General features: G+C 40.1%; 2 protein-coding genes across 2 annotated transcripts in view; one reads left to right on the top strand and one right to left on the bottom strand.

The window, feature by feature from the left end:
• Positions 1 to 27,500, top strand: part of LOC113509058 — a 101,280-nt gene that overhangs the window by 62,308 nt on the left and 11,472 nt on the right. The window lies entirely within an intron of this gene.
• LOC113508681 overlaps positions 5,010 to 27,500 on the bottom strand; it is a gene marked incomplete at its 3' end in the record, with an annotated part of 32,358 nt that continues 9,867 nt past the window's right edge. The window contains 21 exon segments of the mRNA XM_026891762.1: positions 5,010 to 6,684; positions 7,124 to 8,345; positions 8,714 to 8,808; positions 9,405 to 9,530; positions 10,319 to 10,439; positions 10,938 to 11,217; positions 11,847 to 11,939; positions 12,567 to 12,643; positions 13,516 to 13,583; positions 14,005 to 14,083; positions 14,682 to 14,732; positions 15,162 to 15,246; positions 15,902 to 16,052; positions 16,435 to 16,501; positions 23,027 to 23,141; positions 23,300 to 23,307; positions 23,555 to 23,671; positions 23,824 to 24,063; positions 25,538 to 25,661; positions 26,365 to 26,456; positions 27,036 to 27,118. Coding sequence (XP_026747563.1) covers positions 5,010 to 6,684; positions 7,124 to 8,345; positions 8,714 to 8,808; positions 9,405 to 9,530; positions 10,319 to 10,439; positions 10,938 to 11,217; positions 11,847 to 11,939; positions 12,567 to 12,643; positions 13,516 to 13,583; positions 14,005 to 14,083; positions 14,682 to 14,732; positions 15,162 to 15,246; positions 15,902 to 16,052; positions 16,435 to 16,501; positions 23,027 to 23,141; positions 23,300 to 23,307; positions 23,555 to 23,671; positions 23,824 to 24,063; positions 25,538 to 25,661; positions 26,365 to 26,456; positions 27,036 to 27,118 — 4,969 coding nt within the window.

Consider the following 27,500-nt stretch of genomic DNA (forward strand, 5'->3'; position numbering starts at 1 on the left):
TTGTATTATTATTAAATATATTAGATCACACGTTTAACCGATCCAGATCGAGGAGCTCGTGGCTAAGCTATAGCCGCATAAGTGAATCGATCACAGGTTAAGCTACACTTGACGCGGTCGGTGTCTAGATGGGTGACCATCCTTGCGATTCTTAATAATTCATTGAGCAAGTTTCAGAGAGACGCATAGCAGACGCAAAATATATTCAACATGGAAGATTACGACAATGTCACACAAAGAAAACACAAAGGAGGTAATAATAGCATGACAATTAACGATAGTGAGTTTGAAATGGACGTGTCATACCAAAGTTTGCCTAACATGATAGATTATAATAATGAGATTTCTAACATGAAAGAAGAAATAGAAAAATTAAAACGGGAATTACAAACTGCACATAATGAAATAGACAACTTAAACATTGAAAACAGCACATTAAAACAGAGATTAAAAATTTGCGAAAACAAAATAAAATTATATAAATCAGTTGGCATTGAAGAAACTAAATGTAATGAATTAACACCATCACCTAAGCGATTCTATTCACCACAACTTAAACGCAGGCACAAGAATATTGAAATAAATAAAAGTGTATCGAAAACAATCGCGAAGGATTTCAATTTAAAGAAAAGAATTAAACCGAGTGAAAGCATCACTCTCCAAACACAAAGTGAACAATTAGAAGATAAATTCGATAATAACAAAGACAGTACAAGAAGTTTACAATTATCATCTCAAGAAATTAAGATTACTGACAAACACATTACCCAAGAATCGACACCGAAGTCGGATTATCCACATATAAATAAGAAAAAAATTATTATTATTGCGGATCAGCAGGGACGATACATTCAGAGAACTCTTCAAAAACTTACAGGAGATAGTTTTCATGTAAGCAGTTTCTGGAAGCCAGGAGCATCACTACAAGAAGTTTTGGATACAGAAAAAACTAAAATAAGTTTATTAGACAGAAACGACTTCGTTATCGTATTGGGAGGAGTAAATGACAAAAATCCAGAAGAAACTCGAATCGCTCTTATCAACTTTTTAAATAATACGAAAAATACTAATGTTATGATCTCGGAAATACTATTTAATACTCATTTAAACGAAAGAAAATTAAATTATAATATTAAGTTTATATGTTCCAATTACGTTCACGCTACTTATGTGGACATGAATTTCTCAATGTATGTACCTGATTATCGCTTTTTACCATTACATGTATGTCAATTAATGCTAAAAGATATTTTGAGAATTGGTTATAAACACAACTATGATAAATACACTAAAGAAAAATCCCAGGAAAAAGAGATTAATCCGGTTTTAACCGACAATTTTACCCAAACAGAGGATAAATACCTCATTCAAGAAAAGGATAACCCTTTGTCCAGTAATACTTTTTTTCGACTATAAATATATAAATATACTACATCAAAATATTAACGGTTTAATAACTAAATTAGATGAGCTAAATGTACATTTGCACTCATTAGATACAAACGGAAACAAAAATCCGGTAGATGTTTTGTGCATTACCGAACATAATATGACCAGTGAAGACACTAACTTACTTAAATTACAAAATATCAGACTAGCGGACGTATTTTCACGAAATAAAAGAAATGGGGGTTCATGTATTATGGTAAAATCATATCTTAGATTTAAAATTATCTCCGAAGCAAAAAGTTTAAGTATCTGCAACGTATTTGAATGTAGTGGCATAGAACTAGTCGATCATAAACTTATAATATTATGTATTTACAGACCACCTAAAAATAGGCAAGATTACCTGGAGTTGTTTTTTTCTAGACTTACAGAATTACTTAACAAAATATCATATTTAAGGAGAAAAGTAATAATATGTGGGGATTTCAATATTAATCGGTTGGATAACAACAATGTATCTAGACAATTTGAACATCTACTAACAAGTTATAATCTAAAACTAACTATAAACCAACCCACTAGGATAAGTAGTATGACATGTATAGATAATATAGCCCATAATATTAGAGGTTCAAAATCAAAAATACTGGAATTTTCTCTGTCTGACCACACAGCCCAATTACTGACTTGCCCTATAAAGAAAAGCTATTACATTACTCACTGGTTTAAATATATACGCGACTATTCTGAAGAAAACATAATCAAATTTGTTCAATGCATAAAGAGTCTTAATTTCACAGAGTGCTACTCGTATGTTGATCCTGAAAAGGCCTACAATTCGTTCTATGATTTGTTTCACCTACTTTATGATCTGTGCTTTCCAACCATACGAGTGAAAATACCAATAACAAAAAAACCTAAATGGCTCAGTAAAGGCATTCAAACATGCTCAAAACGGAAACGTATATTACTTTGGAAATATAGGCGAACGTCAAATCTAGAAGATAAAAAACACTTCAAAGACTACGCAAAACGATTTAACTCAATAATAAAAAAGACTCAAAAAGCACAAAACAGCTATTATATTAATTCATCTAAAAACAAAGGTAAAGCGATATGGCAAGTCATAAATAATTATAAAACCGTGACTCCTAAAGAAAATATAGAACGAATAAATGTAGGTAACAAAATAATTACATCGCCGAAAGAAATAGCTCAATCATTTAATAACTATTTCATAGATGATATAAAACCTTTGTCTAATGATTCTAATACATCCTCGGCAGCACTTGTTTGTAATCAATTAAATTCAATTTTCTTGAAACCCACAAATGCACAAGAGGTAAACCGGATAATACGAGGGCTAAATAATACTAATAGCACGGGATACGATAGTATAAGTACTAAAATTGTAAAGCGAGTTTCTGATTATATTGCGCCAGTACTCAGTCATATTATAAATCAGTGTCTTGAATATGGAGTATTTCCTTCAAAACTAAAAATAACGGTAATAAATCCACTATTCAAAAAGGAGGATAAAGAAGATATGAGTTTTTACAGACCAATTGCTCTAATACCAGTTATTGCAAAAATCTTTGAAAGGGTAATCTATGATAACTTATATAACTATTTCGAAAGCAATAATATACTTGCAAATGAGCAGTTTGGTTTTCGCAAAGGAAGGTCTACAAGTGATGCTCTTTATAAATTCTTAGGTAAAATAATGAAAGGACTGGACGACAAGCAACTAACAACTGCTGTTTATATGGACATGTCGAAGGCGTTTGATCACGTAGACCATAATCTACTATTAAAAAAGTTAGAAAAATGTGGGGTGAGAGGAAATGCTTTAAACCTTATAAAGTCGTATCTAAGTGAAAGGTATCAAATAACTCAAATAATAAGAATAATAAAAAATACAGAACAAACATACTTGTCAGACCCTAAAGTCATCAAATATGGCGTGCCACAGGGGAGTATTCTTGGCCCACTGTTGTTCATCATCTATATAAACGACCTCCCAAAAACTATTAACCAGGAAATTATACTATTTGCAGACGATAGTACAGCCATATTTACTGAAGATGACAAAAGCAAACATGAAGATAATATAAACAAATCTCTTGACGAAATTATAAACTGGCTAACGGCTAATAACCTGAAAATTAATATAACAAAAACTAATTATATGTCCTTTACAAACAAAAATACTAAATCAACAAATCTAAATATAAACTACAAGGGAACAAAGATTAATGAAGTCCATAATGCTAAATTTTTAGGAATACATATCGACTCAGAACTAAACTGGAAATTTCAAATTGATCAGGTCTGTAAAAAATTGAACCAGTTCTCATACGCCCTCTATATGTTACGCAAAGTGGTAAATGAAAAAGTGTTGCTAAATGTCTACCACGCATACGCAGGCTCCACATTAAAATATGGCATTATTTACTGGGGTAATTCTACTAACAGAGAATTTGCTTTCAAGGCTCAAAAAAGATGTATTAGAAGTATATGTGGACTTAAACCAAATGATACATGTAGAACAGAGTTCAAAAGATTAAATATTTTAACTCTTCCTTCGTTGTACATATTTGAGGCAGCAGTAATGATAAAACGCGATATCAAAAATTATGAAACATTGAGAAGTGTGAGACACAAAAATCAACTATGTATAAATAAATGTAGAACAGTTAAATTTAGAACAAGTATATTTGGCATGGGAGTAAAAATTTATAATAAAATACCAGAATGTATAAAAAATATTCCTAACATTACTTTATTTAAACTGAAACTCAAAAAGTTTCTAATATCCAAAGTGTATTATTCAATTAATGAGTTTCTAGAGGATAAAAATCTTGACTTATTCTAATAATTAACTGTGACATATGCATAAATATAAATCCTTTATTCTTTAATTGACTATAAGTGCTGACATAAATATTTTAATGAATGTATGACATGATTAAAACCTCGAGATAATTAAGTGATGTACCTACCTAGCTAAACTTGTAAGTAATTGTGTATTCAAAATAATTATATTCTTCTCATTATGACATTGTACACCTCAAAGGTATGTTACAGCGATTCTATACATGTTTAATTCTAAGAACCATATTTTACCTGTGACAACAATAAATGAATTTGATTTGATTTGATTTGATTTGATTTGATTTGTAATATCGAGTTCCTCCGTGTTTCGGAAGGCATGCCCAGGTAACTGGGTTGAGGAGGTCAGATAGGTAGTCGCTCCTTGTGAAACACTGGTACTTGGTTGCATTCGGTTGGACTGGTAGCTGACCCCAACATAGTTGGGAAATGGCTGGGCCGATATGTCATATGTTAAGCGATAAAACCCATCGAGTCTCAAAATAAGCAAAGCTTGTATAATGAGTACTAGACAACTGATAAACATACTTATATATTACCAAATACATATATAATATACATAAATTACACCCAGACACCAGAACAAATGATCATGCTCATCACACAAACATTTGCCCTGGGTGAGAATCGAACCCACGACCTCCGGTATAGCAGTCAGGGTCACTAACCACTAGACCAACAGGACAGTCGACCTTTCTAACTCAGTCAGAATAAAAACAAATACATACCTTTACAGACATGTTGCTGATGATTACTATTCTCACACGCCTTCGCCACCGGCTTCGGCTTCACCACCGGCTTCTTCTCCAACTTCTTCTTCTCCGCCGTCTTCTTATCATCGAAACACTTCGACATGTCACTGATACAAGCTGAACTGTCATTCTCCTTACAAGATTGACAGACGCAGTCGTTGGTCCATTTACAATCAGTTTTCGGAGTATCACATACATCACTTTCGCTCTTGCTCTGCCCGTTTCTACTTATATTCTTAAATGCTACCGCGTTTAGGGTCTGCTTCGCGTTACGAAGTGCTTGGGCTGAATATTTGGCTAGGTCTTCGTGATTTTGACTAACTGGACTTTTTGGTTCGTCTGGATTTTCAGTCTCAGATTTTAATTCTTCTATATCTTCGTCTAGTAGTTTCGCGTCGATGGACGAACAGATGGATATGACGTGCTTTTTATATGTCTCAGGTACTGGTAAGCCTTGAGTTATATAAGATTTGATTGTATAGAAACTGTCTAATAGAGATTTTTCTCCTTTGGATGTTAATATAGCTTCACATTTTGCTAATAACGCGTCATTTTTACATTTCTTCTCTTCTTCCTTCTTTTCCTTAGGTGGTTCAGGTTTTTTGGGCGGACTCTCCGTTTTTTTGACTACACGTATGCTCGCTTTTCCTATAATTTTGCTTAGGCCTTTAGCAGCTAAGATTTCCGCTTCGCTCGCGTTTTGTACCTTACTATTAGTCGGCGGAGGGGGTGGAGGCGTCGCTTTATTGAACGCTTCTTTTAATTTCTCCTCGTATTGTTCTAACTTGTATAACATAACTAGCCACTCGTCTCCGGACAAGTTTTTCTTAGGTAACGTCTCCATGTATTGCTTGTTAACATCCCTGAGTCTGTCAATGAAATAATCCCGTTTCTTCTCATTGGACATTCCAGAGAACTCTGGAACATTCTCTGGTCTCTTAACTTGGAAATCCATTAGTTCTTGAATGACGTTAACAGCTAGTTCTGGGTCGGTTAAGACCCAGTTAACTAGCGGTTGTGACTCACAGCAGCGGCGTAGAACATTCATATACTTGAACTTCAACCCTTTGACCATTTGTTTTTTGTCTTGCGTTAATTTTGGGAACTTCATTATGAGTATATCTAGGGTGTTTCCAACGGAGGTGGTCAGCAGGATCTGTCTGACGGACTCCCTGGAGTCCGAGTCAGAGTCCTTGGAGTTCTCGTGCTGTTTCTTCAGTTCCTCCAAAGTCGACGCCATTCGGTCCCAGTCGGGTACGAAGTTCTTCCCAGCGAGGTCTTGTATGTAGCTATAGAATTTATCAAGCATGGCTTCTATTTCATTCTCTAGTAACTCGACCGGTATACTTTTGAACTTGGTCGCTACGTAATGTTTCCATGAGTTGAACCTAGATTTGACTAAGTCCCTCAGTTCCTCCATGCTGAGAGCGTCCTTAACTGAATTCTCGAATAGGGTAGAAGCTTTGGAGTACATTTCGTTCATGCTGTTCTTGGGCAGGTTGAAGAGGTCCTTGTCTTCTTCTAGGCATTTCGCGAGGACAGGACTCTTGTTCTGCTTTAGATATTCGAAGACTTTGCTGATCACAACTTGGGCTGAGATCGAGAAGAGAAGATCCTTGAAGTCTTCTTTATTTTTGTTTTTCATTAAGACCTGGAATTATAGAATAGTTTTACTATCTCCAGATATGAATAAATTGATAAGCCTATGTATCTTGACTTTACAAAAGAGTAGATTAATATAATATATTCTGGGACAACTCACACACGGTTATCTGATCCCAAGCTAAGCAGAGCTTGTGTTATGGTAACCAGACAACTGATAAACTTACTTATATATTTCTAAATACATACATATTATAGATAAATTACACCCAGACACAACACAAATGATCATGCTCATCACACAACATTTGTCCTGGGCGGGAATCGCCAGCTAGCACCGCCATATTGTGACCTTGGCCAGTAATAAATTAGTATCCATGGACAAGGGTGGTTTTATTTGGTAGCTGACAGCTCAAGTGGACATTTTAGAGCGTGGATATTAAGATTTTTTTAATTTATATGTTTTTTTGTATATGAAATTAACATACCTGTAAATCCTTTTCATCCTTGAGCAGTTCCAATATATCCTTATTATCTAACTCGAACGTCATCGTCCCAATGATATCGTTATCCACATTATTCCTTATCCTACGTTGCGTTTTCCGTTTCGTTGTGTTCTTAGTCACTTTCACACTATCTCTAGACTTGCTCAGCTTCAATTCACGAATCTGTTTCAATGTCTCCGGCGTCAATTGGGCATCACTATTCACGTCAGGCAGACTGCTCATGATCGACGCGAACTCTGGCAGTTCGAATGACGCGTTCGCGAATTCGGATAGTTTCGACGCGATTTCTGGCATATTGGCGAGTATTTGCGGCATGTTTTCTACTAGTTCTGCTAGTTTCGTGTTGGCTGTACTAACGTCTATAGGGTCCTCGGTGTCAATTTTGTCTAGAAATTCGGCTGAATTCTTGTCTAAAGTCATCATTACTTCGCATATTTGTTCTAGGGATAGTTGCCCGTCGTCTTCTTTAGTTCCGTCCTTTATACTGTTGTATGAATTTATAATATTCTGACACTCCTCCATAGCTTTTTTAATTTCGAGTCCGAAGGAGACGTATTTGTATATATTTGGATCTTTATCGTTCTCTAGTGGTTCAGTGACTGTTTCCTTTTCGTCTTTGACGAGTAGCGGGGTTCGACGCGCGTTGATCGGGATATTAATTGGGGTTATTTGTGTTGATATCAAGTCTCTGTCGTCCTTGAGGAACTTGGTCACAGATATTAATCGTTGATTGGGTTTGGAAGTGTAGACGGGCATGGGTTCAGGTATGGTCGGCGACATTTCTTGTAACGGCGGACTGACTGATTCTGGGTACTTCGTTTCTTCATCATTGTTTAGAGCAAAGTTACTGAACTTCGCGAGGCACTCCTTCATTTCCTTGCACATGTCTGTCTCTTTCTCTCCCACTATGGTGTCGGTATCGCTTATATTGTCCTCTCGCTCTAGCGGGAACGCTTCAGGCGGTTCTGCCTCACTCTTGGCTACATCCTCGTCATTCTTTAGATCATCAGTCAGCAGTTGCGTTGTTTGTGCGGGCGCTTTATGTTTCAACATTTGTAGTATCTTGTGTGGCTTGCTTATTGAGGGGGACACGGGTTTGAGTTTCCGTTTGGGCGCAGTGGTTAGGCGGGGGACTTTCGGGCTTGAGGTCCGCCGTTTGCGACGGGGGAGGTCTTCGATTAACGTTACGTTGCTTTCTGGTAAGCTGTGGAGGGAGAGAAGAAAGTTAATATTGTTTTTGTTGGTGAAGGGAAAAAGGGTAAGAATAGATATAAAACAAATTGATTAATTAAATTCAGCATACCTAATAACGATTCTTAAATATAAAATAAATTGCTGTTAGTTAGTCTCGAGAACGGCTGAACCTATTCGGATTATTTAAGTGTCTAAATATTCTTCCAGGGAAGGTTTAAACGGTGATAAAATGTGGAAAAGTTGCAAAAAAATATATAGTATTCGCGTCTGCATTGTTATCATCGACCGTAAGGCGGTACGAAGTTCTACTTGGACATACATTAGTTATTTTTAATGTTAATTCCCGTAATTAGTAAAGCACATAGCATATACCCTGACCTCTCCCTCTCCTGGCGCAGCTGGTCCTCGAGCCACATCCTGAGGCGGTGGTAGTACAGCTGCTGGTCGCGCATGTGCATCACCTTGCGTCGAACCTGGGACACGAGGGATACGTTACACTTGTATGCTTGATATGAAACCGATCAGCATAATATACATAGATTGCATGTTTAACTATGTCCTTTACTCGTGAATTCCAATTCTCAATATTCGATGTACGCCCGCACCCACCAACCCATCGCATATTGCTCGATGGGTTGGTGCATTTGTATTAAATTCATCTACAATTGTAACATATCCACGAGCAAGCTAAACTTCTACGTAACCGTAGTCTGTCACTCGTAGCGTTCGTAGCATACCCATCGACATTCGTAGCACGTTAGGATACACTCATTCGTAGCCGTGGCTTTCACTCGTAGCATACCCGCCGCCAAAGAACATCACGCCACAGTCGTATGAAGCCATCGCCTTAATTTCGTAGCATGCGAAGCATGTCTAAAGACACTTCTTTTTTTTAAACTCCCGCATTAAGGTATTTAATCCTTGTATCGCGGGGCGTTTCACATTTCACAAACTTACAGTTCACATGCACAAAGACACCCAGACTCAGAACAAGCATTCGTGGATCACACAAATGCTTGTCCTCTCGACCACGTGCAGTCACACCCTGCATGTGTCGGTGAGTACTGACCTCCTTGAACCGCTGCAGATGGTACTCGGGGCAGAGCGCGCGGCAGGGCTGGCGCGGGGCCCCGGGCGGCGGGGACCCGGGCGGCGGGGGCGCCGGGGCCCGCCCGCCCACCAGCTGCATGCACACCTAAAGGGGCAAACACGACTACGTTACACAGAGCCCATAAGACCAACTGATTCAATAATACTGTAAGTATACATTATTAAATGATGGAACAAGGTAGTTCGACTCGCGACCCCAATGCGTGAGCTCATGATTAGGTACAGAACCAGATGGGCAGTCCCAAAAAATACGGTTGTGAAACTAAAATTTCATTAACCAAGTAAACTTACATGTAGATAATTTTAATTGTGATCTATGAACCTAATGTCTACTATGTTTACTATTAATCTACGTAACAAAATCACATCATACCGATACCGTGGACCAGGGGTTCTGGACATGATTCCAGACCCCCTGCGTTGGAATTTTTCATCGTTAACAACGCCTATATGTTTAATTAACTAAAGGTAAACAATCTTGTTGTGCCTTTTTATACAAACACATATTAAATAAATAAACAACTGATACATTTCAGTGGTACATTTCATTTGGTAATCTTTATTGTTGTTTTACGTTTGTTTTTAGTCAAGTTTTATTTTTAAACTAAGATTTTAGACAATAAGACACACCAAGATTGTTTAACTTTAGTTAACTACCTAAACAAATTAAGTATCTTCATCATCATCATCGTCTCGGCCTCTCTATAAGTTCTTCAGCGCGACCGGTTCATTGCCACCTGCATCCAATGAGACCCAGCGGCTTTCACCAGGTCGAAATTGAGTATAGAAAAAAATTGAAATAATCTATTAGGCGGTACGTACTTTGCCGGGACAGCTAGTCTAATATAAAAAATGTTACATATAGAAACTTACCGTGGACAGTTTCTTCTGTTTCCTGTACACCTGCAGCTGCCTGCGATGGACTTCAGGTAGACGACGATACATGGCCATCAGCTTGCGATCCACTTCGGACAGGCCCATGTCCACGCGTTTCCTAATATAACGAAATAAAGTTAATTAATTGCATAAATATTGTTTGCTATTGTCGAATAACGAAATAGACACTCGCGGCTAGAGACTCCTTAGGTCTGTTTAATAGGCATGATGAATTTTTTTTACGAACTCGTCGATACATTGATGGTCACCCATCCCCAGACCGATCGCATCAAGCCTCACTTTACCTATTATAGTAATAAGTTAATAGGCGTTTTATTAGCCAGCTCATTTTTGACACTTTCAGCTTTTATAAAAACAATACATCAATATTGACTGTCATTGTTATAAAATTAGGATGACGATATAGGCACTATATCCGCGGCCTAAGAACCAAGAACCTTTATAATCATCAGCCACATAAACTTCTCCAATTGCACGCCATCGAGATCCATATTCGTCTGCTTGAATGCAGTTCGAACTCTTTACGACATTAATTCATCGTCAAGCGTCGCTTAACCTGTGACCTTCACCAAGAAACATATCTTGGCTGCGTTACCTGGCATCGTGGTCGGGCTGCGCGGCGGTGGTGGCGGTGGGGGCGGGCGCGGGCCAGTCGCCGCAGTGGCGCAGCACGCGGTCCATGAGGCGCTCGATGGAGGCGATGGAGCGCATGAGCTGGCGCACGGTGCGGCACAGCTGCGCCGGCGCCGCCTCGGCCTCCGAGCCGCCCGACTCCACGGCCGCCGCCGCCGCCAGCAGCAGCTCCGACGCCGAGTCCAGCGACGACGACGACAGCCCCAGCGACCCGGAGCCCGACGCCAGCTCCGACTCCGATACTGTCGGGTGGACGAGTACAAATGGTTTACTTATGTGTATGTATCGGGATCGTGGAAATAAATTTGGACCCAACCGGAGTGCTTTATCATGGGTCAACCCCCCCCCCCCCCTTCAAAAGTAAGTTCACAAGAAACTGATCGGACAATCCCAATAACTAAGCTCAAGTTAACTACCTCTTTTTTTCTTTATTACAAATGACACCCACAATAACAAATTTCATCTCTGTGTCGCAGAAATTTACACAAACATTTAACACACATTCACAAACCTACAATCAGACAAGACTCAATCCTGTTACTCATCCATATATTTGACTTCCATTCTCTTCTTCATCATTCACAACTTCCGCAATAATTTATATCATCCTTACGCCACAAGTATCACACAGACATCCTATACACACCCGGACTAAAAACAAGCAATCCTAAATCACACAAATACTTTTTTTTTATTATCATTATGAAATGATGCAACAACTATTAATTAAGGACTCCGGTTGGGTCCGAAACGCGAGTCATTTAATCACACAAATACTTTGCCGACACGGAGATCGAACTGGACAACCTGTCGAATACGCACCCCGAGGGCTTGACAAGGTGACCTATAGTACAATAGTTAGATAACTCACGATCGTCGAGATCGCAGGTGGGGTTCGAGTCGCTGTTGTCGTTGTTGTCAACAGCCGGCGCAGGCTGACCCTCCGCCCCCGAACCACTCTCTCCTAAGGAATAAAAGGAATAAAGTTGAAGAAATAATGTATTTAGAAATATATAAGTATGTTTATCAGTTGTCTACTACTCATAATACAAGCTCTGCTTAGTTTGAGACTAGATGGCGTTGTGTGAGTTGTTGAATATCATTGTTATACACCGTGATTTTTTAGTCGTCTTACAAAAGCAGCCCAGTTCATGTATCCAATGACTAGAACACGTTCATGATAAAAAAATAGGTATTTATGAGATTTGAATAAATTTAAAATGCAATTTTTATTCAATATTATGATGCAATTCGTAGTTTTTTAGAAACACAGCTCTGTTGCGAGCGCGGTCCGAGCCTTGTAACAATGGTGAGGGGCGCGGGCGGAGGCTTTTTTATCATTTTTAAGAGTATATTTCAGATCTCTCTTGTTTCATTTACCTTCGTACCTATTATCTTAGTTGATGATAAAAAAATAATAATCGCGCCTAGGGGTATTTTACGTCGGATACATGAGGGCTTCTTTTGTAAGACGATTACTGTACGTGTATTTTTATTAATTACAAATTACTAGAATCTTAAAACAAATCTGTTTTTGATAGACATTCAACTTGTTATAAAAGTCAGGGTATAATGTATGACAGTAGCTCACCGCTCTCTCCGCTGGCGGCGCTGTCCGCGCTCCCGACACTGTCCCCGCTCTCAGTACCCTCCACGGCGTCCGGTGGCCTGTTGTAATAGAAACAAAACATCATATACCTTGGTCTAGTGATTAGTAAAAAAGGTATTGTTTGAAACGGTTACCGTTTAACCTGTATTAAATCTATACTAATATTATAAAGCTGAAGAGTTCGTTTGTTTTAACGCGCTAATCTCAGGAACTACTGGTTCGAATCGAAAAATTCTTGTTGAATAGACCATTTATCAAGGAAGGCTATAAAACATCACGCTGCGACTAATAGGAGCGTAGATACAATGGAAAATGTGGAAAAAACAGGGCAGGTATAAATCATAACTTATATGTATTATTCTAACCAAGCAGACGAAGTCGCGGGCAACAGCTAGTAGTTTATAACCAGGGTCCAAATTAATTGTATTGACAGTGAGTTTACCGCCCCGAAGTGACTGACTTTTATTATTGTGTTGGCAAAATGCTTATGAGAATACGAATAATGTCATTTTAATTCAATTTCGTCAGCAATCATCGAAAATTGTAAATAGCGGAATTGGGGCCTTGGATTAGCATATAGGACCTCAGCAAAGTTTACTTAAATGTAATGATTGGATACCAGATTTTATTGAAAATCTATTTTGCTATTTAATACTAGTTTTCCTAATTTACGATGTTTTTACTAACATAAATAATAATGCATATCTAAGATACTGTAATATTTATTTTTCAAAGAGTGACTTATTGAGTTTCTTGCCGGTTCTTCTCCATAAGAATGACACTTTGGAACCGTGCAAATACAGTCATCATTGCAACGTTTTTTTTGAAACGGCCTATTTGAAATAAAAACTTTTGGTTTTGATAGTATCCCTTTTTTATAGCAAGCGAAGCCGCCGGTAACAGCTAGCTATAGGTAATTAAAACAACTCACTTAGCGCCCGTCCCGTCTCCCTGCTGCAATTCTCTGCCGACGGTCTCTTGATCCATCTTATTATGAGGCTGTTGAAATAAATAAAAGATGAAGTATTAGAAATGTAGCATCTGTATATTCTGTAAACACACACTAGCTAATCATAGTATTAAAATCTTATTATATATAACTATGAATTGCTATTCGTTAGTGTCGCTAAAACTCGAGAACGGCTGTACCGGTTTGGGTTATTTTAGTCTTGAAATATTCGTAGCAGTCCAGGGTAGGTTTAATCTTTTTTTTAATAATGAAAAGTTGACTTGTTGACATTTTTTCGTTTTTAAAAAATGTTAATGCTGTTTCGGGAGACCCCTCGTTATTACGCCATACCATAGTATATACCTCTAGCAAACTCTCTCTAGCCCAGGGGCAATAATATGCTAGAAGTCCCTTCCTAGATCACTGAGGAATATTTTCGTTGTACATATAAATATTGACAGGATATATTACCTTATCGCTTTCGGCGTTAGCGTCAGGCGTGTCACCGTCGAAATCGTTAACACCATGCAGCATACCGAAGAATGAGATTCTGGAAATAAGCAAACACTTGTTAAAAATACTGAAGTTTATAATAAAGTATTTATTAAAATATATCTGATCTGGCGAACTCCGTGTTTACCCATGGCGTGGATAAGACAAACGGTTGCCATACGAAGGGATCGAACCCGCGATCGCTGAGTTAAACGTGATTACTTCAATCACTCGGCTATCAGTGCAGTCAAAGTGACATACACTTGCAGCAGAAGTATAAAGGTAAAATCTCTATACGTTCGCATTGTAAGAAGCAATTACGGAAACATACAAGTCATAAAAAATGTTATTTAAGTTATTTTTGTCGATGCCTAAACTAAGCAATATTGAATGATCGAGTGGTCAGAGGCCCTGACAGATATACTAGAGGTCATGTGTTCGATTCCCATCCAGGACAAAGGTTTATGCTATGAGTATAATCATTTCTTCTGCGTCTGGGTGTAATTTTGCTTTTATTTGTGTATTTAGAAATATATAAGTATGTTTATCAGTCCAGTAGTCATAATGCGAGCTTCGCTTATTTTGAGACTAGATGGCGTTGTGTAAAAGTTGTGGAATATTATTATTTCTAACAAAAATCATTGTAATATACATACATAGCAGCCCGGAGATGTTCACTGTTGTACATTGGTCTTTCCCATCGCCCGCTGAAATATTACAATTAACCAATTAAATTTACATACACGTCAAGTTATAAACGGATCACTATTACTAAAATCGGTTGTTACTCTGTTTGTCACCAAGCTTTAAGTCGTGAACCGTATGGCCAAATTTAATTTTCTTCAAACCTATTGCATCAGCATATAAATTCAGCCCAGGTTATCATCATCATCATCATCATCATCATCTCAGCCTGTTGCCGTCCACTGCTGAACGTAGGCCTCCCCTTATATGTGTTATATACACGCGATGTGTGTTACTGTTTACTAATATTAAGAGGTAATCTCAAGAACTATTGAAGCGATTTCTTTTTACTAATTAAAATTTACTAGTGTGGTACTCACTAGGCTATACATTAACCAGGAAACACCAATACATATAGTCAACTAGTCTGTTACATAGTTATCACAACCAACCTTAGCAATTGTTTCCTCTGCTGTCCGCACAGCGACCTCGGCGTGAGGCAGTCGCAGTGGTGTTTATATGACGACCATGCTTCCACTGTTGATAACCATTTATATTTAGACATACATTTTGATAATAGATATTATTACAAAAACTTTTGTGAAATGGATTCATAATTGGTTATTTATATTAGAACGGTTTAGTCACGCGTATATTTGTATCGGGATCGCCCGACTAGTTAGACCCAACCGGAGTCCCGATAAATACATGTGAGTAAACCTGTTTTTAAATAAATAACTGGTAGACTAATAAGCGATAGTTGTAAGATCTTCTGAAATTCAGAACTAAAAGAAATCCATTTACATTATAGAGTTAAGCTAAGCCTCATTCTTGAATACCGTCGTTTACTGTCTTCTCAAGTCATCAGATAGCCGTAAGATTGATTTTTAAAAGCGAATTTAAGGCGTTTTTGACTTTTTGTGTCTTCAATGTTCATTTTATTGTCTACTAAAGTCTAACTTCCGTCGAGAAGTTTGTAAATAAAATAATAAGGAATTTAATTCTTATACAGTGGGAGGTTTCACAAACATTAAAGTCACATGGACAAAGACATCTAGAAAGCATCGTGCGTAGTATTCGTATATCCTAAAATTGAATCTCTTATCTTGAGGAATTTGATCCGCCCCTTATATCGCGGGGGGTTTCACAAAGACAGCCAGAAAGCATGTTGCGTTATATCCCCAGTACTCACGGTCCCGCGGCGTGGCGCGGGCGGCCATGTCGGCCAGGCGCGCGGCGGTGGCGGCGCGCTGGTGCGGGCGCAGGTAGTGCTCCAGGCGCGCGCGGGCGCCGCACGCCCAGCCGCGGCCGCACGGGCCCGCCGCCGCCGGGATCAGCTCCACCTGCAGGGGCGTGCAGTGTGGTGAGACCGCTAGACACTCGCATGCATACATAGCCATACACACACACGTAGCAGGACGAACGGAACATCTTGTTAGATAGCTTGCAGCCGACATCTGGTGTTCTTTACTATGAGCACCTTATTCCAACCAGTGCAAGTGTTCTCCGACGTTTTTGCCATAGCTATCATTGAAATCAAAATAACACCTCCTTATAGGACGTATTAAATTGTAAATTTATACCCGTGGTGCGTAACTGAGCCTAACTCAGTTATCGATCTCTTTTCTTTACTAAAATTAGCTATTTCTTCTCTTGTCTCCCACTTGCCATGGAGTATTTGAGCTACCTACAACCTTTCAAGCAAGAAAACTCATACAAACATACCTTGAAAGTGATTGTGGAAGCTGCCTTGAAGTATTCTAATATCTTGATAAATCTGTCCACCGCGTACCTGTGGAACAACATACATATTGTATTAAACATTTCAACCTGATGAAAAATCATCGAATGTCTTCTGTTTTGGGTTGAGCAAAAGAGAGTGTCAGACTTCTACATACTAAAACCCAAACATGTTCCTTCTTGTGCACTTTGCGTACGGGACTATGCTAAGCTTTTCGGACAAGGCCGAGGCACACGCGGCAGTAATTCAAAATTCAAAATAAATTATCACATGTTGCCATGGGTAATCCATACGATATTTGAAAGTAAGTATCAGAGGAGCTCGTGGCTCAGCTATAACTGCATGAGTGGATCGATCACAAGTCAAGCTACTCTTGACGCGGTTGGTCCGTAGATGGGTGACCATCTTTGTCATAACAAGTTCCTAAGTGTTTCGGAAGGCACGTTAAATTGTGGGTCCCCGCTGTTATATACAATACATATGTTCTAGATTTTAAAGTTCAGATTTGCTTGTAGGAGTTCGATGGTAATAGAAAGACGTGATTCCTCAATACTGTTTTATTTGCTACTGACTTACTACTGACATTTAAGAATTTATATTTAATATTATAATGACACCATGCAGGTTATATACATAAAAAGGAGTTTTAACACAACATAGGTTCTAACACAACATACCGCCCACCAAAGGGTATATAGCCCTTTCAAAAATGTTCCTATTTCAGATATAAAGAAATTAAAACTTAATACTATGAATAGTTATTAAATACAAAATTAAATCAACATTCCGTGTCTATTGGTAAGTAACACAACTTATTAAATGACCTCTGCACTACACTATCACCACTTTTTACTGAGTATACCCGAGTGACACCGTCAGCACCCGGGTGTTTCTCAACAATACGGCCCATCATCCATTTACCCGGAGGTAGATTATCTGACCTTATTAGAACAATGTGTCCTAAGTCCAGCTCCTTGACTTTATGGTGCCATTTGGAACGTTGTTGCAATGTTGTCAGATATTCTTGTTGCCATCTGTGCCAGAAGTCAGTTAATAATCTTTGTTGATGCTGCCATCTTGATAAATGACTCATCGGGACATCTCGGAGGTTTGGTGTCGGTACAGTTATTGGTGTTTCACCGACAAGGAAGTGACCAGGTGTTAGTGGTTGCAGGCGATCCTTGTCTGTATCATCTATCATAGTTAACGGTCGTGAGTTGAGACACGCCTCAATCTGACACAACAACGTGCTCATCTCTTCGTAGGTCATATTGTGGGTCATGATTCGTTTTAGATGATGTTTCATCGCTTTCACACCAGCCTCCCATAGTCCGCCCATGTGAGGACTATAGGCTGGGATAAAGTGCCACTTTGTGCCATCTTTAGCTAGCGTATCAGCGATTGAACCTTCGAATTGTAACTTGGCTTCAGTCCAATCTGCGACCATCTGCCTGTTTGCTCCGACGAAATTGCGGCCTTGGTCGCTCCATATCTGAGCGCATCTTCCCCGTCTTGCTACAAATCTTCGGAAAGCTGCGATGAAGGTATCTGATGTGAGATCTCCCACCAATTCGAGATGAATCGCCTTTGTCGACATACAGACAAAGACAGCGATGTACGCCTTGTGTGTTTTTGCTCCCCTGCCTCTCGACATCAAGACTGGATATGGGCCTGCAAAGTCAACGCCGGTATTCCAGAAAGGCTTCGCCGGTGTTACCCGAACTCTAGGTAAATCTCCCATTTGCTGTGACTTTGCTGTAGCGTTCAGTTTAGCACAAATTAGACATTTTCTGATCTTTGCTTTAACTAATGTCTTTGCTTTCAGAATCCAGTATTTAGTTCTTAAGAAGCAGAGCATTATTTGCACTCCGCCGTGCAGCGTTTGACGGTGAGCATCGGTGACGAGGAGATTGGTAAGACCATTATGGCGATCAAGAATAATCGGATGTTTACTATCTTCACTTAGATCAGAGTGACGCAGTCTTCCGCCCACCCTGAGGAGGCCAACATCATCAAGGTAAGGATTTAAATTGGTTAATTTACTTTTTCCTTTAATTTGTGTTTTTGATTTCAGATTTTGTATTTCGTCTTCAAAGTCATTCTTCTGTGCTATTCTTAAACAAGTTTTCAACGCATCATCTAGTTCTTCCGTGTTTAAAGGTAAGTCTTTGATTTCTAATTTCCTTCCTTTTAAGAATCTTTTGCAGTACACTACTACCGTGAGTAGCTCTTGTAATGTATCACAATCTTCAAATTTTCTAATTATACTTTTTCCAGTGTCCAAAGTTAGGTTTACTAATATTATTTCCCTTTTTTCCAGGTCTGTCATCATCAGATTTGGTCTGCTGTATTGTATTTCCCCTTCTCTTAGCCAGACTGGGCCTCTCCACCATAGTTCGTCACTCTTTAGATCTGACAGAGATGTTCCTCGAGAAGCGGCATCAGCTGGATTTTCTGATGATTTGACGTGATACCAATTGTGATTTCCGATGTTGTCTAGTATTTCAATTACTCTGTTTCTAACATACGTATTCCATCTAGCAGGGTCACCGAATAGCCAGGAAAGTACAATAGTGGAGTCGGTCCAAGCGAATATCTGACAGGTTGGTATATTCATAGCTTCCTTTATGCGCTTTAAGAGTCCGGCAAGCAGTACAGCACCACTCAGTTCTAGACGAGGTAAGGATTGTGATTTAGTCGGTGCTACTTTGGTTTTAGCAGCGATTATTGAGGTCTTTACGCTACCCGTGGGTGTCCGTACTCTTAGATAGGCTACTGCAGCATAAGCTTTCGTGGACGCATCACAGAAGCCGTGAATACTGATGTTATTGTTGTTAGTTTCAGTAGTGTGTAGCCATCTATCTATCTCGATACAAGGTAAGTATAGACGAAATGATTCTCGTAAATTATTCCATTCCGTGGCTATGGTTTCCTCTACTTCTTCATCCCATGATATTCCTTGAAGCCATAATCTTTGAATTAGGAGTTTTGCTGGCAAAATAGATGGAGCCAGCCAGCCTAGTGGATCAAATAATCTTTGTAGATCGGCTAGAATTGTTCTCTTTGTAGTAATGTTTGACGTACCAGGTAAGTTGAGGCTGTACTGAAAACGGTCATTACCCATGTTCCATTGTAATCCCAGAGCTCGTGTTATACCATCTAAGCTTAAGTCTAGCTTCACATGAGAGCTTCTTTCGGATTCTTCGAACTCTTTAAGAAAATTAATATCATTCGAACACCATTTTTTTAATTGGAACCCGCCTTTCTTGAGTATGGTGTCTATTTCCTTGGCCACCTTCAATGCGTCTTGTACATTGTCTTTTCCTGACATCATGTCATCCATGTAATAGTCGCGTCTTATTATTTCCGAAGCTTCAGGGTACTTCTGTCCTTCATCTTTGGCTATTTGATGCAAAGTCTTTACTGCCAGGTATGGAGCAGAAGCAGTTCCAAAGGTGACTCTGGTAAGACGGTAGTCCCTGACAGGTTCTGATCATCGTTCCTCCACAGAATTCTTTGCAGATCTCGGTCTTCTTTCTTGACAAGGATCTGCAGGTACATTTTTTGTATATCAGCTACGAAACAAACCTTCTTCATGCGCCATCGCATGATCAGACTTCTCATGTCATCTTGTAACTGTGGTCCAACCATCAGTTCGTCATTGAGGGATGTATTATTTGTTCCTTTTTGAGATGCGTTAAAAACAGTTCTTAATTTGGTTGTCTCCCTTCCTTCTTTAATCACGGCGTGATGAGGTAAGTATACCGACGGATTGGTGATTTCTTCTTCTGGTACTGTTTCCATGTAATTTGCTTGGTATTCTTTCATGACTGTAACATAGTCACTTTTAAGTTTTGGGTTATTCTTGAATCTTTGTTCTAATTGGTATAATCTCTTTAAGGCTATTGCTCTTGTATTTCCATCTTTAGATAATAGCACGTTGGATTTCTTTGGTAAGGTTACTATGTACCTTCCGTCTTTATTTCTCGTGGTTGTGATCGCATAGATCTCTTCGCACCTTCGTTCCTCAGCAGTGGGTTGTCTTTGGTCATATGGGTCTTGTTCCCACATTCGTTTCAGCATATCATTTAGATCAATGTTGAGGTGCATAACGATAATCTCTCTTTCTGGTAGGTTGTACTCTACGTTCCCAAATAGGATCCAACCCAGAGTAGTGTTTTGAGCACATGGTGTTCCTGGGGGGCCCTTGATAACTTCACCCTTCATGATTTGGGCACATACGTCAACACCCAGTAATAAATCTACTCGCCCTGATTTATTGAAACTTGGATCGGCGAGTGCAAGTCCCTGCAGATGCGGCCAGGTGTTGATGGAGATGGTTTGTGACGGCAATTCAGTAGTGAGTCTCGTCGACATAATGTATGTTTTTACTTTGAGGTTGAAACAAGCGTCGTGTCTGGATAGTAGTTCGATTTCTGCAGCATGTTTGACATTTGTTTTGGTTGAGCCGACGCCAGTGATGGTGCCGTTGATAGGCGTTCTTCTCACTCTTAACAGCTGGGCCGCTCTTTCGCTCATGAACGTTGCTTGGGAGCCGTGGTCAATCAAAGCACGAAGCACTGTCACTTGTCCCGTCTCAGGTTTTCGTACTGGTACAAGAGCTGTGGCCAGCAATGCAGTAGACAAATTAGCAGCGACATGCGATGAAATGGTAACGTTGGTTTCATTTGGTTTTGCAGAATCTTGATGGGTTTCAAACTTGTCTTGTTGATTCATGTTGTCTGGTTGTTTTGGTGACGTCATTGGTATTGATTGATGCGTGAGCGTGTGATGACGTTTGTGACATTTTCGGCAGAACATCCGCAGGCGACATTTGTATGCGGAATGTCCTGGGGCCAGACAATTGTAGCATAGTTTGTTTTGTTTTAGGTACTCACATCTCTCTGCTGGACTCAGTTTTATGAACTCCTCACAATGGCATAACGTGTGATCCTTTTCACACATAACGCAGCATCTTGGTTTTGATGTACTTGACGTAGACACGTGCACAGCGCATTCTTTTCCTCTAGATGAAGGCTTTTCTTTACTTGCAGATGTAATAAGCTCGAGCGTGCGGAACTTTGACTGTAGAAACTTGCTCAATGCGTCCCATTTAGGTAACTCGTCGTTAGTGGCATCATACGCAACTTCTTCCCATTCACGATGCGTCTCTGGATCCAATTTATGAACGACTAAAAATACAATGAGAGAGTGTGCGAGTGGATCCAGTGAGCTGGTTGACAGTTTTAGGTTTGTCAGTGCGTTCAGACATTCAGTCGTCGTATCCAATATCGCTTTGATGTTACTAGCCGTTTGCGAGGTTATCTTCTTTTGTGTAAACAATCGTTTCAATATTGAGTTGGCAATAATGCGTTTGTTACCAAAACGTGCCTTTAGCATAGCAAATGCGTCGTTGTAGTTATCCTCGGTAACTTGCACGTGCTTCAATAGCGACAGGGCTTCTCCCGTTAGACTACTTTTCAAATAATGTAACTTTTGTACTTTACTCAATGTTGGATTGTCATGAACTAATGATGTATAAAGATCCTGATAAGCGGGCCACTCATCGTAAATACCTGAGAAAGTTGGTAGTTGAATTCTCGGTAATTTGACTTGTATATCCATAGAAACACTGTTGTTACGGGCAGCTTGCATAGAAACGGGCAACGACGTGGTGTTTGATAAACCACTCAATAAGTCATTCAGATCGGCTAGTAAACAAGTATATAAGTCTTCCTGCACAAAGTATTCTTCATTAACAAAGTATGGAATGTCCTGTCGTTTTGGTTTAGGAACACATTTCACTAGTTCCACATGTGCGCTTTTATACGTAGACCAATATTCTTCAATGTTCTTAATACGAGCTTCGATGTATCCCTTTGTTAAGCGTTGTTTCGGACATTTCTTGAGATTTAATTGGGTTTTTGCTAATAACATAGCCGTATCTTCTAACACATTTAACAATTGTTCCACTGAATTTGCCATATTTGTTGCAATACGCCTTCTTTTCGTTAAAAGCAGAACGTTTTAAAACTTATTACACCAATTTTATATTTATTTAATTTAAATTGTATTTTTTCACTAAATTCTTTTTTTTTCGAAAATTGTTCGACGTTCGATTGCCTCTTGTTTTGCGTTCGGTGCTTGAACGTCGTAAGTCGCACGAAGATATCCGGCTCGTTTGGACCATATGTTCTAGATTTTAAAGTTCAGATTTGCTTGTAGGAGTTCGATGGTAATAGAAAGACGTGATTCCTCAATACTGTTTTATTTGCTACTGACTTACTACTGACATTTAAGAATTTATATTTAATATTATAATGACACCATGCAGGTTATATACATAAAAAGGAGTTTTAACACAACATAGGTTCTAACACAACAACATATTTTAATCGTTTCAGGTAGAAGCTTGGAAGTCTGACAACCAGTCTAACCAAGGGGTATCGTGTTGTCCAGGTAACTGGGTTGAGGAGGTCAGATAGGCAGTCGCTCCTTGTAAAACACTGGTACTTAGCTGAATCCGGTTGGACTGGAAGCAGACCCCAACATAGTACAAATGACGTGATAACTTACTCTTTCTCCATAGGCTTGTCGTACTGTCGACAGAGACAGAGCGTGTGAACGATCTCTCGCGTCGTCTCGCTCTGTTCCGCGAGCTTGCATAGTTGCTCGTGGATTATGGCGGCACCTGTTGTTTAACAATAAAAGGTAAATTGTAGACCGTTAACACCGACACTTAAAAAATGTGTCTGTGTGTTGCTTGTGTGTATATTGTATTTAAAATAGTCGTATCTGTGTCTGCCATGTGCGTGTCATGAATATGTATTATATTGCTCAGGTCAGTACACACTGACCTGACAAACACAGATTCGACATAGAATGACAGATTCATACACATGAATCTGTAAACGTATGCCAATGTGACGATTGTAGTCCAAGTCAGTTTAGGTAAGTCTAGATCAGTATGTGTATATCACCGAGGTGTATCTGAACCTATTCTAATACTTGCACGAATACACACATGTGAGTCTGAGTCAATGTGTGTGTGTAAGACTCAGTTTCAACGTTGAGCTGTGTATGGTGTGTGTGTGTGCTACTGACCGTCGGGCAGCTGTAGCGCGCGGCGCAGCAGCGGCAGGTCCCAGGCGGCCGCGTCGTCCGCGCCGCGCGGCCGCAGCGCGCGGACCACGCGGGCCGCCGCGCCCACTGTGCTGCCGCCTGATAGACCGACAGACAATATGCTACATTAAACAGTCAATTTAGATGAGTGCTGAAAAGCAACCGATCAATAGCAGTACCATAGACTTTCGCGCGGGCGCGTTGTGGGCCAGGCCGAGGCACACGCGGCAGTATACAGTAGGTGTACTCACAGTGCGCTAGCGCCCAGACGACGTCCCTGAGGAAGGCGAGCAGCGCGGGCGCGTTGTGGGCCAGGCCGAGGCACACGCGGCAGTATACAGTAGGTGTACTCACAGTGCGCTAGCGCCCAGACGACGTCCCTGAGGAAGGCGAGCAGCGCGGGCGCGTTGTGGGCCAGGCCGAGGCACACGCGGCAGTGGCACGAGAAGCACGCGCGGTACACCCACGGCTCGCTCACCATCTCCACGCTCCTGAGGGAGAGGCGAATATAAATATTAGTATAGATTCAGGCAGATCTTGAGCGCTCGGCGGAAGAGTGGGAATCGCTTTGCGCATCGGACACTCATCACAAAATAAAACGCCAATCTTAAGACAACTTCGATCTCAATCCCTCATGTTGGCTATGACGCGATGCGCTGCGGGACAATCCCTGCACTGTAGTCCGCCCCGCGCCTCATTTCATACCGCAAAAGGGGCACAAACAATCAATTCTGCGCAGGTCAAGGTCAGCGCTCAAGAGCGTGCCGGTAATGCGCTACGAGTGGATGACCAAAAGTAAGCGACCGCGGATGAGTCTCCGGTATGAATGAAGATAAGCCATCTTCACGCTCCTACAGGAGGGGGGGGGGGGGAACGCAAATGTATAGACTATGATGGCAAAAGCGCTGCCAGATTTTTTTTTTTTTGACAAGTCGGGACTTGGTACTTTTTGAGTGAAAATAGCGGGATTCTTCCGTCAGAAGCGAGACATAGTAAAGTTCATGTTTGATGTTTCGCGCGCGAGTATCATAAGCAAACAAGTGTAACTTAATTCCGGGAAAAAATTATCGAGCTATTTTTTAGATTCGTATTTGGAGTGAATCCGCCCCGGGCGACGGTGAACCACGCTACGCCACTGGTTTCAAACAATAGCCTGTGTGAATCCTACGAAAGGCATACTGTCAAGTTCTCTCCGAAAAGCGGGACCGAGCCTGTCCCGCGCGGGCCATTAAAATTTTATTTAAAAATCGGGACGTCTGGCAATGCTGGATGGCACTGATATACCGTATAGGACTAGCCGTCAGCGAAAGTAACGTGACAAACATAAGAACAATTCAGTCCTGAGAATCGTGGAAGGATTTGGGGAAGGCCTTTGCCCAGTACTGGTCTAGGTAAAAAAATGTATGTGCAGTATTGTGTAGTATGTGCAGGCTTGCATGTGTGAGTCACAGTGTGTGTGAGCAAAGTATATTCGTGATCATGAGTGTGTGTGAGCCATCATGTGTTAGCGACTATTTGTGAATGTTACTGACTGAACCACCTTGTTATTAAGTAATTTATAATAAAATTTCTTATAGCATGGGGTTGGTACTTTAACTGTAGGGGATTGGAATAGTATAAATCTATACTAATATATAAAGCGGAAGAGTTGGTTTGTTTGTTTGTTTGTTTGTTTGTTTGAACGCGCTAATCTCAGGAACTACTGGTCCAAATTAAAAAAATATTTTTGTGTTGAATAGACCATTCATCGAGGAAGGCTTTAGGCTATAAACCATCACGCTGCGATTAATAGGAGCGAAGATACAATGGAAAATGTGAAAAAAACAGGGCAGGTATAAATCATAACTTATATCTTCTACCCACCGGGACGAAGTCGCGGGCAACAGCTAGTAAGAAATAATATTATACCATATCACGAGCTTTCGTGTCTGGTCATAAGTGTGTGTGTGCGTGTGTGTGACTCACATGTTGGTCCCGATGAGTGTGAACATGAGCGCGGAGATCTCGCACCAGGAGTGGAACACCCCGAGGAGCCACTCCTGCATCGGGCTGAACACCGCCGCGCCAGACTCCGACAGCCGCTCTGTTTCTGTATCGAAACAAAATAAAATACAATTTGTAAATGGAAAATATAGCAGCAAGAACTTCTCACTCAAGTAGGGTAAAAATATTATTTTCTTTAAAAAACGCCTCGCGCAGTAACAGTCGATGATAACAATACAGACAAAAATATATATATTTGCAAGTTTTCCATAGTTTCTCACGGTTCAACCTTCCCTGGACTTTCACGAACATTACTACACTTTAATAAGCCAAATCGGTTCAGCCGTTCTCGAGTTTTAACGAGACTAACGAACAGCAATTCATTTTTATATATAGGAGAAGACTAGCTGTTTCTCGCGGTATCACCTGCGTAGTCCCCAACCTCGTGGTTATTTTAGTTTTTTTTTCTTTGTCGCAGTTTTCCCATACTTTATCACCTTTTAAACTTAAAACTTTAAATATTTCAAGACTAGAATAAGCCAAATCGATTTAGCCGCTATCGAGTTTTAGCGAGTCTTACGAACAGCAATTCACTTTCATAAGAAAAATTAGAAAAGTCAGAAAATTAGCTGTTTCCCGCGGTTTCACCTGAGTAGTACCCCAACCGATCTCCTGATTATTCTATGGCTTTTGTTTTTTTTTGTCTTTGTCGCAATTTTACTAAATTTTCTCACCGTTTAAACCTTCCCTGGACCTTCACGAATATTTCTTCTATCTAAATTATTTACATATAAGTTTATGATACATACCCATCCCACATACGTAGTGTAACAGCGCAGCCTCTTCCTCTGCTGTGACGGCGGCGTCATCGTCGTAGTCCAATAACTCACTACCCGATAACCTGACAACAATATTATTTAATTACAAGGCGAACCAGCAAACATAGTTTTGACATATAAAAAATTAGGTGTTGATAAAGGGTTGAAAATTGATGTATATGCATATGATTCTATCATGAAAAAATAGAAACAAATTAGGATTCGACCACCCATAACATTAAGGTGGATGAAAAATAGATGCCCGATTCTCGTAACTACCTAATATGCCTACAAAGTTTATAATATTATCATCACCAGCCTAGCGGTTTTTCCAACATGTTGGGGTCGCCTTCCAGTCTAACCGAATCCAGCTAAGTGCTAATGTTTTAAATTGTGGGCCCGGCTGTTATTCATACATCTTCAACAGTCGTTACGAGTAGACAGAAGTTAGAAAGTCTGACAACCAGTTTAACTAAGGGGTATCATGTTGCCCACGTAACTGGGTTGAGGAGGTCAGATAGGCTGTCGCTCCTTGTAAAACACTGGCCGGTTAGACTGGAAGCCGACCCTAACATAGTTGGGAAAAGGCTAGGCCGATGATGATTTATTTTTCCCTCTTATAGTCGTCTTGTGTCGTGTAGTAGTCAGTAAGTGTAACTCACAGGTCCGCGTGTGTGTCCTGCGCGGCGTCGTCAGCGGGCGCCATGCCGCCGTCCCGGACGCTCTCCTCCGCCGACGCGAGCAACTAAACAGGTGGGAATTACAAAATTATTTAATACAGTTTTGGAGTAAGTTACACATAAGATTGTGCAGATTAAACTGAAAGGGTGACTAGAAAACAAGAAAGACAAAGGCAAAGGCAAAGATGTGGAAACCTTCATTAAGTGTGGCACCAACTGGATACAAAGGCACGAGACAGTTAAGCTTGGAAGCAGTTCAGATACTGGTGGCCTACGCCTTTGGAGCGACGTAGACTTTGTGCTACGTTACAACGGGGTGATTACAGGTATTTCATTAAGATTTGGACGCTTCACAAGACTAAAGATAAACATTATATAAAAGCTCTCAAGTTATTTGTAAAATAATTGAGTTTAAGCATTTTTATGTAAGCAAACCCCTACGAACAC

The sequence above is a fragment of the Trichoplusia ni genome, chromosome 3, assembly GCF_003590095.1.
Source record: "Trichoplusia ni isolate ovarian cell line Hi5 chromosome 3, tn1, whole genome shotgun sequence".
NCBI lineage: Eukaryota > Metazoa > Arthropoda > Insecta > Lepidoptera > Noctuidae > Trichoplusia > Trichoplusia ni.